The sequence below is a fragment of the Balaenoptera physalus genome (genome assembly GCF_965194825.1).
Source record: "Balaenoptera physalus genome assembly, chromosome: 20".
Classification (NCBI taxonomy): domain Eukaryota; kingdom Metazoa; phylum Chordata; class Mammalia; order Artiodactyla; family Balaenopteridae; genus Balaenoptera; species Balaenoptera physalus.
The window spans coordinates 50,591,787-50,603,388 of record NC_138901.1 but is presented as its reverse complement, the minus strand read 5'-3'; the positions used below and the strand labels follow the sequence as shown (position 1 = coordinate 50,603,388).

Below are 11,602 nucleotides of genomic sequence, written 5' to 3'. Positions count from 1 at the left end.
ACTGCCTATCATTGTCTCATATTAAGCTTGGTTAGCATCACTATTGTTGTTTGTTTGTTTTTTGGCCACGCTGCGAGGCTTGCGGAGGCTTAGTTTCTCAACCAGGAATCGAACAGGGGCCCTCAGCAGTGAAAGTGGGGAGTCCTAACCACTGGACCGCCAGTGAATTCCTTTTTTTTTTTTTTTTTTAAATAGCTTCACTCATTTTTTGGCTCCTCCTCTCTCCCCTCAACGGTTTAATTATTGAATAAAACATTTATTCCATACATTTATACCACGCTTTCACGTTGATTTACAAAGCACCTTCCCCTATTGGCATCTCACAACACACGCTAGGAATTATTAGGCTGGAAGGGCAGTGGCGGGGCGCGCGCACCCCCTGCTGGCGTCCCGGCGCGCTGCAGCCTCCCTTCCCTCCCGCGCGTCAGGAGCTCGAGAGAAGGCTGAGACGCTAGTGCCCGCGCAAGGCTTCCTGGGAAATGTCTGGGGTGTACGTGTTAAACTACAAATCCTGATACGCACCGCGCTGCAACCCCGAAGAGGGTGCTTTCTGGTGACTCTAAATCTTTGTCAGTGTCGTTGGGACTGCTGCACAAGGCTGATTCAGTGTTCACAGGAGGTTTTGGGAGAACATGATAGCTCTTCCGCCGGGTGTGCACGAACGGACTTGGCTTCCGCTGCTTCCTCGGACTCGCTCGGTGTGGCGAATCTGCCGTTGCGGCACGGTGGCTGGGAGCGCAAGGCCCCACGGGAAGCTTGTGGAATCTGCTGTGGGAAGAAGGACGCCAGGTTTCTTGGGCAGCCACAGTCATGGCGGAGACGGCCCAAAGTGCCGGAGGCTCCGCTCCTGGGGCGGCGGCCTCCGCCGAAGCCCCGCTGCAGTACAGCATTCTTCTGCAGTACCTGGTGGGTGACAAGCGTCAGCCCCGGCTCCTGGAGCCTGGGAGCCTGGGCGGGATCCCGAGTCCGGCCAAGAGTGAGGAGCAGAAGATGGTCGAGAGGGCGATGGAAAGCTGCGCCTTCAAGGCGGCGCTGGCCTGCTTGGGAGGTGAGGCGAGGAGGGGGGCCTTTGGGAGGCTTAGGGCTTGGGCGGCATAGGGGTCCCCTGCCAAGAAGACCACGCGCCTGGGAGGCGAGGAGTCCATGGGCTTCGACCTTGACCCACCCCCGCCTGGTTCAGTGAGCTCGAGCAGCGCCTCCCTAGACCCCGAGGTTGGCTTTCGCCTCTGGAAATTGGATCAGAGAATCGATCCTGGGTCGGGACCTGGGGGTTATAAGATGGTTGACTTCATTCATTCGCTTTTAAATAATCATTTTTCAACAGTTACTTTGCAACTATCACGTGTCAGGCGGTGGAAAGACAGGGTGAGAACAAGATCCTTGTTCTCATGAAGCTAACATTTTAATATACATAGAAAATTGTTGAGAAGGAGCCTGGAGGAGAGCTCTGCAGACATAGGGCACAGCACCTGCAAAGGTCTGGCCGGAAGTGGCTTGAGGTTGGAAAAACAGAAAAGCCAGTGAGGCCAGTGTGACTAGACAGCAGGGAAAGAGGGGGAAAGAAGTCTGGACTTGGCTTTTTTTTTTTTTTTTTTTTAACGTTTTGAGGATTTGAGAATGTAGGTGTCCCTCCTGTATGCAGAGTAAAGAGGGTGGCCATTTGCAGGTGATTTGAAGTCTCATTGAGAATGAAAGGCAATTAAGAAAGGAATGTAGTGAGAGTGCACATGTGAAGTACAGCAGAAAGAAAAAAACATCTTTTTTGGTTGGGAGAAGGCCAAAAGAGGAGGTGAGACTAGAGCGTGTCTTGGAGGATTGAGAGAATGGGGTTAGACAAAGAGGAGGAGAAACAGCATTTCAAGTTGGGGGTGGGGTGGGGGATTTGGGCTTTTTGCCTGCAGGTATTAGGGCAGTCATTGATGGTTTTTAAATTATTTTTTTTAAATGTTTTAAAATTTTATTTATTTATTTATTTATGGCTGTGTTGGGTCTTCGTTTCTGTGCGAGGGCTTTCTCCAGTTGCGGTGAGCAGGGGCCACTCTTCATCGCGGTGCGCGGGCCTCTCACTATCGCGGCCTCTCTTGTTGCGGAGCACAGGCTCCAGACGCGCAGGCTGAGCAATAGTGGCTCACGGGCCTAGTTGCTCCGCGGCATGTGGGATCTTCCCAGACAAGGGCTCGAACCCGTGTCCCCTGCATTGGCAGGCAGATTCTCAACCACTGCGCCACCAGGGAAGCCCTAAATTATTTTTTTAATGTTTATGTATGTATGTATTTATTTTGGCTGCGCTGGGTCTTAGTTGCGGCATGCAGGATCTTTAGTTGCGGCATGCGAACTCTTAGTTGCAGCATGCATGTGGGATCTAGTTCCCCGACCAGAAATCGAACCCAGCCCCCTGCATTGGGTGCGTGGAGTCTTACCCACTGGACCACCAGGGAAGTCCCCATTGATGGTTTTTTAGAGGGTAACAAGTGGTCATGAGCATGATGACTCAAGGTGGAGTGTGATGAAGGAAAGGAAAGTCTGTAGCTAGGGAGACCATATAGGGAATTTGCTAGACTGAAGCTCTGTGAGACAGGGACTGGGTCTTTGTTCATCATGTGCCTGACCCTAATAAATACATATCTGTTGAAATGATGAATGAGTCTTAGTAGTGCTCCAGGGGCGAAGTGATAAAGGCCTTAGACTAGGATGATAATTGTGGACATAGGGTTACAGGGGGAAGCAAAGAAACAGTCAGAAATGCCCCTGAAGTTTGGAGCAGGAGTGACTGGAAAGAAGGAGCCATAAGCAGGAAAGTCTGGAGGTGAGGTGCCCATGATTTCATTCAATGTATACCGACCTTGAGGTGGCAAGAGGACGTCCATGTGGAAATGTCCAGCAGGCTCAGGAAGGTCAGCTGTGGACAGCAGTGTGGGGTTTACCATTTGGTAGCTTTGTGACCTTAGGGAAATTAGTTAACCTCTCTGAGCCTCAGTTTCTTCAGCTACAGAAAGGAGAGGATAATAATATCTATCTCACAGGACTATTGTGAAGAATAAATGAGGCTGTGACTATAAGGCGTCAGAGTAATTGGCACATGGTATTTACCAGATGACTATTATGGATGTCACCGTCGTCAAGGGAGTGATTTGCAAAGTTGATACCTGAACTTGAGGGTGACTGGTTTACATGTGAGAATGTAGAGAGAGAAAGAGGGTTAAAGACTGAATTTTGAGGAATGTTAGAAAATGAAAGGGGGAAGAAATCCAAGAAGAGTCAAAGAAGCTGCCAACGGGATAGATCCTGGATTTTGTAATGTGGAAACCAGACAAGTAGAGTTTTCCAGGCAAGAGGGGGCGTCCTCTTCGCTGGTGGCCATCCAAAAGGTGCTATTTGAGTATGACCCCATTACAGTAATCCAGAAAACATACCAAAGAAATCTTCATCTCTGTTTGTTTTTAGGATTTGTCTTGGGAGGTGCATTTGGGGTGTTCACTGCCGGCATTGATACCAATGTGGGCTTTGACCCTAAGGATCCTTACCGCACGCCTACAGCAAAAGAAGTTCTTAAAGACATGGGGCAGAGAGGAATGTCCTACGCCAAAAATTTTGCCATCGTGGGCGCCATGTTTTCTTGCACTGAGTGTTTGGTAGAATCTGTAAGTGTCCCTGCCTTCTGACAAAGCCTTGCCTGTTTCCATCTTAGGACTTCTCGAGAGAAATACTCTTAATGCTACTAGAAAGCAGGGCAGAAATGTCCAATACTTGCTAGATTAAATTTCCATTAAATAGTCCCTAATGTAAACTTTTTGTGCGTTTATGATTTGGGCTTGCATTATTTTTTACTTGTTTTTGTAGGCTAGAAGTTGGTTAATGATTTTATTTTATTTATTTATTTTTTGGCCGCACCGCGCTGCTTGCAGGCTCTTGGTTCCCCAACCAGGGACTGAACCTGGGCTCCCTGCAGTGGAAGCATGGAGTCCTCACGACTGGACTGCCAGGGAATTCCCAGTTAATGATTTTAAACAGAATACTTACTGGGGAACTGAGAAGAGATGTTGATTACTTGTCAAATGTTACACTTGGTTTCAGCGCTCTGGTACCACCTGCAGGAAGCATTTATGAACACATTCAAATTTTAGGAACTATACTTTTGAAAGAGAAAAAGATAGGTTTCCTTTGGGGAGGGACTAAATTAGCCAGCCAGAAACCCCGTCTTTTTTTTCCTTAATCATCTTGTCTGGCTTGTTTCTTTGGCTCTGAACTGCTCTTCTCCACCCACAGTACCGGGGAAAATCAGATTGGAAGAACAGTGTCATTAGTGGCTGCATCACTGGAGGAGCCATTGGTTTTAGAGGTTAGTAAACAATTCTCAGATGGTTTTCTTTGTGGCCTTGGACAACATGCTGAAGTTGACATTTCTAAACATATGAGCATTCCAAGGACAGCCCAAGGCATATGTGGACACTTGATATTCTTCCCTTCTGACAAGTAAATCACGTTTGCTTCTGTGTTAACTCAGTTTTGGAAACTTCTAGTATCTAGATCAGGGTTTCTGATCCTTGGCATTGTTGACATTTTGGACCAGATAAATGTTTGCTAGGGGGAGGGGGGCGCTGTCCTGTGCATGGTAGGACGTGTAGCAGCATCCCTGGCCTCTACGCCCTAGATGCTAGTAGCATGCTTTAGTGGTGACAAGTAAAAGTATCTCCAGACATTGCCAAATGTCCCCTGGGGAACAAAGTCACCCCCAGGTGAGAACCACAGAGAGATCTAGATCTATCTTAGAAAAAAGAACTGCCCCCATCTTGAACACACGGGAAGAACTTCCTCATAATAATACAGGTGTGTGTTGCTATGCAGGAAAGTACAGAAGCATAGCTGGGCCCCATTTGTCCAAATAGCAGGCTCTGCTGAAATTTCAGTTCCATGCATTGCAGACAGTTAGACATCTTTCTTCATACTATACAACTGTCATTTTAATTTTGTGTATAAGTTATCACGGTAATGTCTTTTTGCACCTTAGGGTTCTTAGATTTCTACCCCTTGAAAGCCAAATATAGGTATTCTAGAAATGTTGGATTATCATCTATAAACAACAAAGAAAAAAACCGGTTCCCTGCCACTTCTCCCTGTTGGTGTGTCCGTCAAGAGTGTGGTGCAGGGCGTCAGTGACTTAGCGTTCTTAACAGTGTACATTGCTGGGCTGCTCTCCATCTGCTGTGCCCGGACTTACCCAAAGCAAAAAGCCTTTTTTCTCATTTTCTGAGAGGCAGGATGATTTGCTATCATTAAAACCTGATTTTCCTCCTCAAACAGCCATTTGTGATTTATGGAGTAACTTCCCCTTTGGTCTTCCCATGTCTCAGCTTTGTCAGGGCCTTTGAGAGGCTCAGCTCCCTCTAGGATTGCTTTGATCACCTTCCCAGGAATTTATTCCATAAACAAATCAGGGTAACAGGCCATATGCTTTCACTTGATGCTAAGGGCTGGTTCTCTTAACCAGTTTCCTGCCTGTGAGGGGCTATTTTCACGAGGCTGGAAATAGTAATTCTTTAGAATGAGAAAAGTTAAACGAACGTACAGTTAGATAAAAGCACACTGGATCAGATCGTGTGCACAGCTTCACTGAAGTCTTCCAGCTCTCTGCTAGGTTGAATGATTTAGAACACGTACGCCAGTTTCTTTGCACCTGCGGGTACCCAAACTTTTCCTGAGTGCAGCCTGACCCAGCATCTGTCACCACAGGTAATGTCATTTGTGTTTGCTTTACAGCTGGCTTAAAGGCTGGGGTCATTGGTTGTGGAGGTTTTGCTGCTTTCTCTGCTGCAATCGATTATTACCTACGATGAGAGCAATTGCCTCCGGGGAAGGACGATGCCAGCCCAGGATCAGAGCTGTTCTGTGTAGGGCAGTTTCTGCCCTACCATTCCGGGGCACTTGCTTCAGAGACTGAAGACATTTGTTTTCCCTCACGTAGTTGGTGTTGTGAGGGAACCACCTGGCTGCGATCTGCCACCTCCGAGCAGCCACGCTCTCTGCTCCTGGACTCCAGCCAGGCTGTGGGGGACTGTGCCACGCCAGCCTCTCTCTTTCGGGCAGATCAGGAGTCAGCGTGTTGACCTGTAGGAATTGAGTTCCGCAGAGGTTCAGTCCTGACCACAGTTGGCCCTCTGGTTGTTTGGTGCCGTGGGAACGGAAGGGACTTGACATATACCCGGGAAGCTGTTCCACCTTGGACCTCCGTGCCGTCATCCATCTCGCACATTGGGGCAGGGCAAAGTGAATTTATGCCATCCGACCGATTGTGTCATTTTGTTTAGTGTTCTGCTATCCTTGTTAAAAAACGTATATATACGTATTGATTTTACAGTTTAAAAGGTTGGCTTATTTTTATTTTCAAATTCCACAATTGCCAAAAATGGTTCCAGGTGTCCAAAGATTGAACATACATAGGGAAAGCGTGAGCAAACTCCTGAGAAGTTTGGGAATGTTAGGTTCCCAGGGTCTGCAGAGTAGTGTTATCCTCACTGAGATTGTTGCATTGGCCAGGGCCTTCCCCTAAAGAAGCCCAGCCTAGCCGTGTCCTAGGATGCGTTGAAATTCCACGCATAACCCCTGCTGGCCTCTTCTAAAACAACCCTCCTGTGGGCGGGCCAGTGGGAATGCCTGCGGTCTAAACCACACATTGGTGTTCTGCTCTGACCACCAGACCAGGCCCGGCTCGAGGACACAGTGTGTGAAGGGTCCTGCTCTGGTCATCCTGGTGACTAAGTCACAGCGGCCACTGGCTACGATCAGACCGCCCTGAGGAGCTGTCCACCACCACTGTGTTTGTTTCTCTGGCGTCAGTGGTTTTTTTCTCCCTTAAACATATCCGTGTTTTTGACTTGACCTGGTAGCCTTTTTCTGACAGTAGCAGCTCAGCCTAATTCTGTGCCATATGCAAAGAAACAGCTTTTTACACTTGGGATCTGCCACAGGTGCTGCTTTACTCGGGTGCCTTGGTGGTGGGGTGAAGATGAACTCAGGACAGGCAGGTAGCTTGGTGGGGGACACGTAATTCTAGCCACCTTAAGCCAGTGGTAACGTCTCCTTTGTTCTACCTTTGCCTTTTTGCCTGTTTTTGGCTTTCTGCCCCCTGGTCTGCTGTCTTCCAGCTCACCCACCCTTAACCATAATTCAGACTCAGCTGAACCATCCAGACATCCTGAGTGAGTGTGTGTGTGAGATAATGTCAAACCCAGCTGGTAACACCTTCCTCTGGCCACGTCTGCTGTTGCCTTTGGAATGAGCGAGCTAGTACACAAGGCTCATGTCCTTCTATGGGGAATTCTATAGAATGCCTGTCCCAGTCTCAGTCACGAGGCTTCACTGCTGCTAGGCTGGCTGGAGTATCCTCACAGGTCAGAGAACAAATGTAGGAGTGTTTCCTCTACCGTCCGCAAATAAGTCACCTATAAGCACTTAGAGCAAGAGTAGATACTCCTACCCTGGCACCTGTTACAGTGCTAGAAGCCCAGCATCTTCTACCATCCAGTCTAGTGCGTGGGGTCAAATACATTGACTGACTGAGTACAGGAAACTCTGCCCTCACGACTGCCTTGAAAAAGATGAGCCCCGGGCTGTCAGTAGCCATCAGTTCAATAAGCCAAGCATTGTCCACGTTGACTATTCAATCAAGAGAGGAGATGAATAGTTTCCTGTTTTAGATGGCTAAGGAGGCAGTATGAGCTCATAAACCAAACACCAATTTTCAGAGACATCTGTTCCTGATCTCCAGAATAAACACAGTGTCCAATGGCTTAGGCTGGTGGGAGCCTACATTAACCCCACTAGCTCTCTTACAGGGAGGATGGGCCCTCTAGGGGATCCAGCCTCTCCAACAAGCAGATTAGGACAAAAGGCTGCCCCAAAGACCTACTTCCAAGGAAAATGTAGAGAAAAGTTTACATAAAATAAGCCTCCACTTGAATGGACAACTTCCTGCCATCTCTCTGAGGCATACTGATGGCCACGTCCCTGGTGGGGCAGTTGTATTTCATGAAAAGAACTGGCTGGTGACTGAGCTGGAGGCGTTTGTGAAAGAGCAAGGAGAGGGCGTGGGCTCACCTCCCCCCAAAACTGCCACAGTCCCCACAGGCCGAAGGGAAGCTCAAGGGGGAGTTCACTAGGTAAATAGATTCTTGGAAGCACATCTGGATGCAGCTGGAAGAGTTAAATATTTAGATTGGTGGTCTTCCCTGGACTCCTGAGAACACAAACGTCCACACCACAGGGCTGAGTTGTGTGCAAATGTTGGGGCTTTGCATTTTTTTTTATTAACATTTTCCTCTCACGTGGTTTACATCAATTTATAATCTACGTAAGTTGAAACAGAACATAGACCAAAGAAAAATATATCCTTACCAACTTATTAAAGTCAAATATTAATGAAGTGTCCCATCCTACCTGTATCAGCAAACACCGGCAGCCCACAGCTGTTGCCAGCAAGGACAGGCGTGCAGGATTCCTGTAGCCTGTCTGATGGGCCTCTGTTGGCACAGCCTGCCCTGCTGGGCACAGTGGCTGGGGCTTCTGGGCTGCACAGTCCCTGTCTCGTAGGAGAACCCATGGGCTATTTCCTTGGTGCAGCTCAGTCCAGGTCTGGTACCCGACCCTCCCCACTCTTGGGGGTGGAATTTATAAATATTCTGAGCCTTTTGCATTTCTCAGCCCTTCCGGCCTTCCTCCCATTCTCATTGCCTAACTGAGGTTGGGGGGCTGCGGTAGCTACCTGATGCTGAGAAGCAAACCTCCCTTGTTTTGGGGAGGTGGGAGGCACCCATTTGGGGCTGTAAATAGCTCTAGCTGGGCCCCCAGTTCATTCCAGTCAATGGCTGTGGAAGCAAGAGCCTTCCGTGCCACATACTAGCTCCCGAGTGCCGAGCAGACTCCAGGGGTGATCAGACACTGGGGATCTTTAGACTCAAGCGGCCTTCTTTCTCTCCCCCGTCTCAGGGAGCAGGGCTCCTTGCTAAGCTGCTAGCAGGCAGCTAGGGGGTCAGTATTTCCCTCCTCTTAGGCATCTCTTTCCTCCGATGTGCACAGAATGTGTACCGTTCTGCCCATGATTGGGCAACAGGTGTAAACAAGATGAGAAAGGGCCCTTCCTCTCACTGAGCAAGTGCTACGGCTTTAGGGCCCTAAACCCTTCTTTAAAACAGCCCTGAGCTCAAGCTAGGGGAGCTCTTCTCTCCAATCCTGAGGGCCTAGAATCTAGTCTCCGCCACATAGGAGAGCCAGGGAGCTGTGTACTGCAGCTCCAATCTCTGCAGCCCGGGAGTGCCTGCCCTCCCAGGCTAACTGCCAGAGGCCGGCGGCCGCTGCTCAGGTGGGAAGAAATTGCACTTTGGGGGTACTTCTCACTCCTTTCCAGTGCTGAGCAGCGGGCCTCGGCGTTGGGATCGGAACCTGCTGATCCCCTACTCTGGAGCAGAGCGTCCACACGAGGGTCCCCTGCAAAACCCAGTCCCAAGAGAGGCAGGTACCTGTGTCTCCTCATTCTTCCCCAGCTCCTGGAGTTTCCCCGAGTTCACCCGCAAGGCTGCATCTAGAAGCCGGGGGTGGAAGGCAGCACCATGACGGCTGGCTAGCTGGACCGTGCCTGCCTTTCCCAGGGCCTGGAGCACACGTGGCCGTGGGGGCTGCCCCTGGCAGTGCTTGGCTGTGGAGAAAGTGTAAACCCTAAGGCAAAGGTGCCACGAGGTACGGGAGGCACCGGGAAGGTCTAGCCCTCCTGGACAGAACCTGCCTGTTTCCAGACACCTGCTTCAGCCATAGTAGCTGCCCTCCCAGAAGCCCAGCTCCACGAGAAAAGCCACCACAACTGCTTGCTGCCGAGAGCCTCTTTCCCCCCAGCCCAGGACACCCAGCGCTCCCTGGCGCTCCTCTCAACGTCCCACCTGTCCTTTTTCCTCGGCGGCCTGACCCTCCCACCTCCCCCAATTCTTTCCTGACCCTCTGGCTACCTTGAGAGCAGGTCACTTGTGAGTCTTTATACTCAAAGGAAATAGAACACCAACGGAAAAGGAACTGAAAAGCAGAAGAAACAGTCAAAGATGCCTCACTGGTACTGGAGACAGAACAGATAAACCCAGAAATGGAGATTCTCAGGTGGAAAAATCCCAGAAATCCGCTCTCCAGCCTGTGCTAAGCCGAGGATTAGCGTGAGTCCGTCTCCTTGTCCAACATTTGCACAGGCGGCAAGGCAAGCAGGTGCGCTTCCGCAGGCAGAGGGCAAGGAGAGGCCGGGGGCGGCAGGCAGCGGCATGGCACGGGCCACCACTGCCACCGCCGCCCAGGGCCTCCTCAGAGCTTTCGAGGCGCTGGATCAAAAACCAAGGCTGCACATGCATGCAGGCAGGCTGGGAGGGAGGAGAGGGCGGAGGAAGACCGAGGGGAGGCTGCCAGGATGACTGCGATCTGGGAGCAGGGCCAAGAGAGGAGAAGCTGGCAGCAGTCACAGAGCGCAAAATAAAAGCCCTTGGACTGGACTCAGGAGGAAAGAAAGTGTTGGAGGAAATGAAAGAACAAAGCAGGCTGTCTGTGTGCCCACACCGGGTCGGTCACTACCTTTCCTGCATGACAAGTAGACGTAAAACAATTCCCGAACAGCACGGAGCATTAGACACAACTAGAGGAACAGAGGGCAGAGCCCGGGGTGCGCAGCAAGGCTGGGGCTGGGTCAGCTGGCTTTGTACAAGGTGGCACAAAAGATGCACGTCTTCCAGTTCTTGGAAATCTGTGTCCCTTGGAGTCTGGAGCGCTGGGTTTGGGAGTTCTCTATTGTAGTCCTTCAAGTCTGGGTTGGGTCCCCGGCTGGAGAGGCTGGCTCGGGCCACCCCGCCCAGACGCTCCCACCTCGGGCTACACATCGGTGGAGAAGTACAGTGTGTTCCGCTTCAGTTCTGCGAAGGAAATGGGGGGGTGCTGCAGGTAGTAGAGGAGGACCTGGACCTGCGGGAAGACAAGGGAGACTGAGGCTGGGGTCCTCGCCCTGGAGGCCCTCCTCCGACCCGCTGAGAAGACGTGGTCTCCAGGCTGGGCCCCTGTGGCTCCCCGCTTCCCCTTCCTCAGAAGCCCAGGTGTGACTGCCCATTTGCAGCAGTAGAGGGCGCTGCAGGGCAGAGGGTGGGGAGCCTGGGGCCACTTCCCCAACCTCAGTCATAGACTTCCAACCTGCTCCAGAGCTTGGCTTTGGCTTGGCAGCCCTGCTTCAGACCAGACCCTGCCCTGGGTCTTGTAGGGCTCCCAGGGAAGCTTCCTGACCCTGGAAGCGATGCTAGAGCTTCCATGTGTGGGGACAAGGCCCCAGATTTTTCTGATACCCCTAGGCTTGCTTTCTGAGGCCCAGGCACTCCCAGGATTGCAGCCAGCACTTGAGACAGACAACCTCTGGGCCCCTGGTCTAGGTTCCTACTTTTCAGCAGGACTGTCCAGAGCCCTGCCTCCCTGGTGACATCCTACAGACCATCATCCCCGCTGTCAGGAGGGGAGGGGGTTAGGAGTCCTAGCTGTTCTCTCTCCACCCCTCAGGGAGGCTTGTCTCTCCCCTCCAGCAGCCGCAGGCCTGGGCAGC

At 51.0% G+C, this 11,602-nt stretch overlaps 2 protein-coding genes across 6 annotated transcripts in view; one reads left to right on the top strand and one right to left on the bottom strand.

The window, feature by feature from the left end:
• Positions 1-479: 479 nt before the first annotated feature.
• Positions 480-6,362, top strand: TIMM22 (translocase of inner mitochondrial membrane 22). 2 transcript variants are annotated; one of them, XM_082443629.1, is made up of 4 exons: positions 480-1,048; positions 3,445-3,641; positions 4,267-4,339; positions 5,758-6,362. In XM_082443629.1, exons 1-4 carry the CDS (start codon positions 811-813, stop codon positions 5,832-5,834), a joined length of 585 nt encoding a protein of 194 aa, XP_082299755.1. In that variant the 5' UTR covers positions 480-810; the 3' UTR covers positions 5,835-6,362. The 2 variants fall into 2 exon arrangements, with proteins under 2 accessions (XP_082299755.1, XP_082299754.1); XM_082443628.1 differs by lacking the exon at positions 5,758-6,362 and adding an exon at positions 5,009-5,298 and having other exon boundaries at positions 749-1,048.
• A 1,901-nt stretch (positions 6,363-8,263) lies between these two features.
• The window catches only part of ABR (ABR activator of RhoGEF and GTPase), a 178,573-nt gene continuing 175,234 nt past the window's right edge, over positions 8,264-11,602 (bottom strand). For all 4 annotated transcript variants that reach the window (XM_082443417.1, XM_082443418.1, XM_082443419.1 and 1 more), the window contains one exon: positions 8,264-10,980. In XM_082443417.1, coding sequence (XP_082299543.1) covers positions 10,891-10,980 — 90 coding nt within the window. In that variant the 3' untranslated portion in view covers positions 8,264-10,890. The remainder of the gene's footprint in view (positions 10,981-11,602) is intronic.

Excerpts from the sequence above, each read along its gene's own strand:
- TIMM22 (XM_082443628.1), top strand. The coding sequence starts at position 811 with ATGGCGGAGACGGCCCAAAGTGCCGGAGGCTCCGCTCCTGGGGCGGCG. Across the intron at positions 1,049-3,444 it reads GGCGCTGGCCTGCTTGGGAG|GATTTGTCTTGGGAGGTGCA; the intron begins GTGAGGCGAGGA and ends GTTTGTTTTTAG. Across the intron at positions 4,340-5,008 it reads AGGAGCCATTGGTTTTAGAG|GGTTCTTAGATTTCTACCCC; the intron begins GTTAGTAAACAA and ends TTTGCACCTTAG.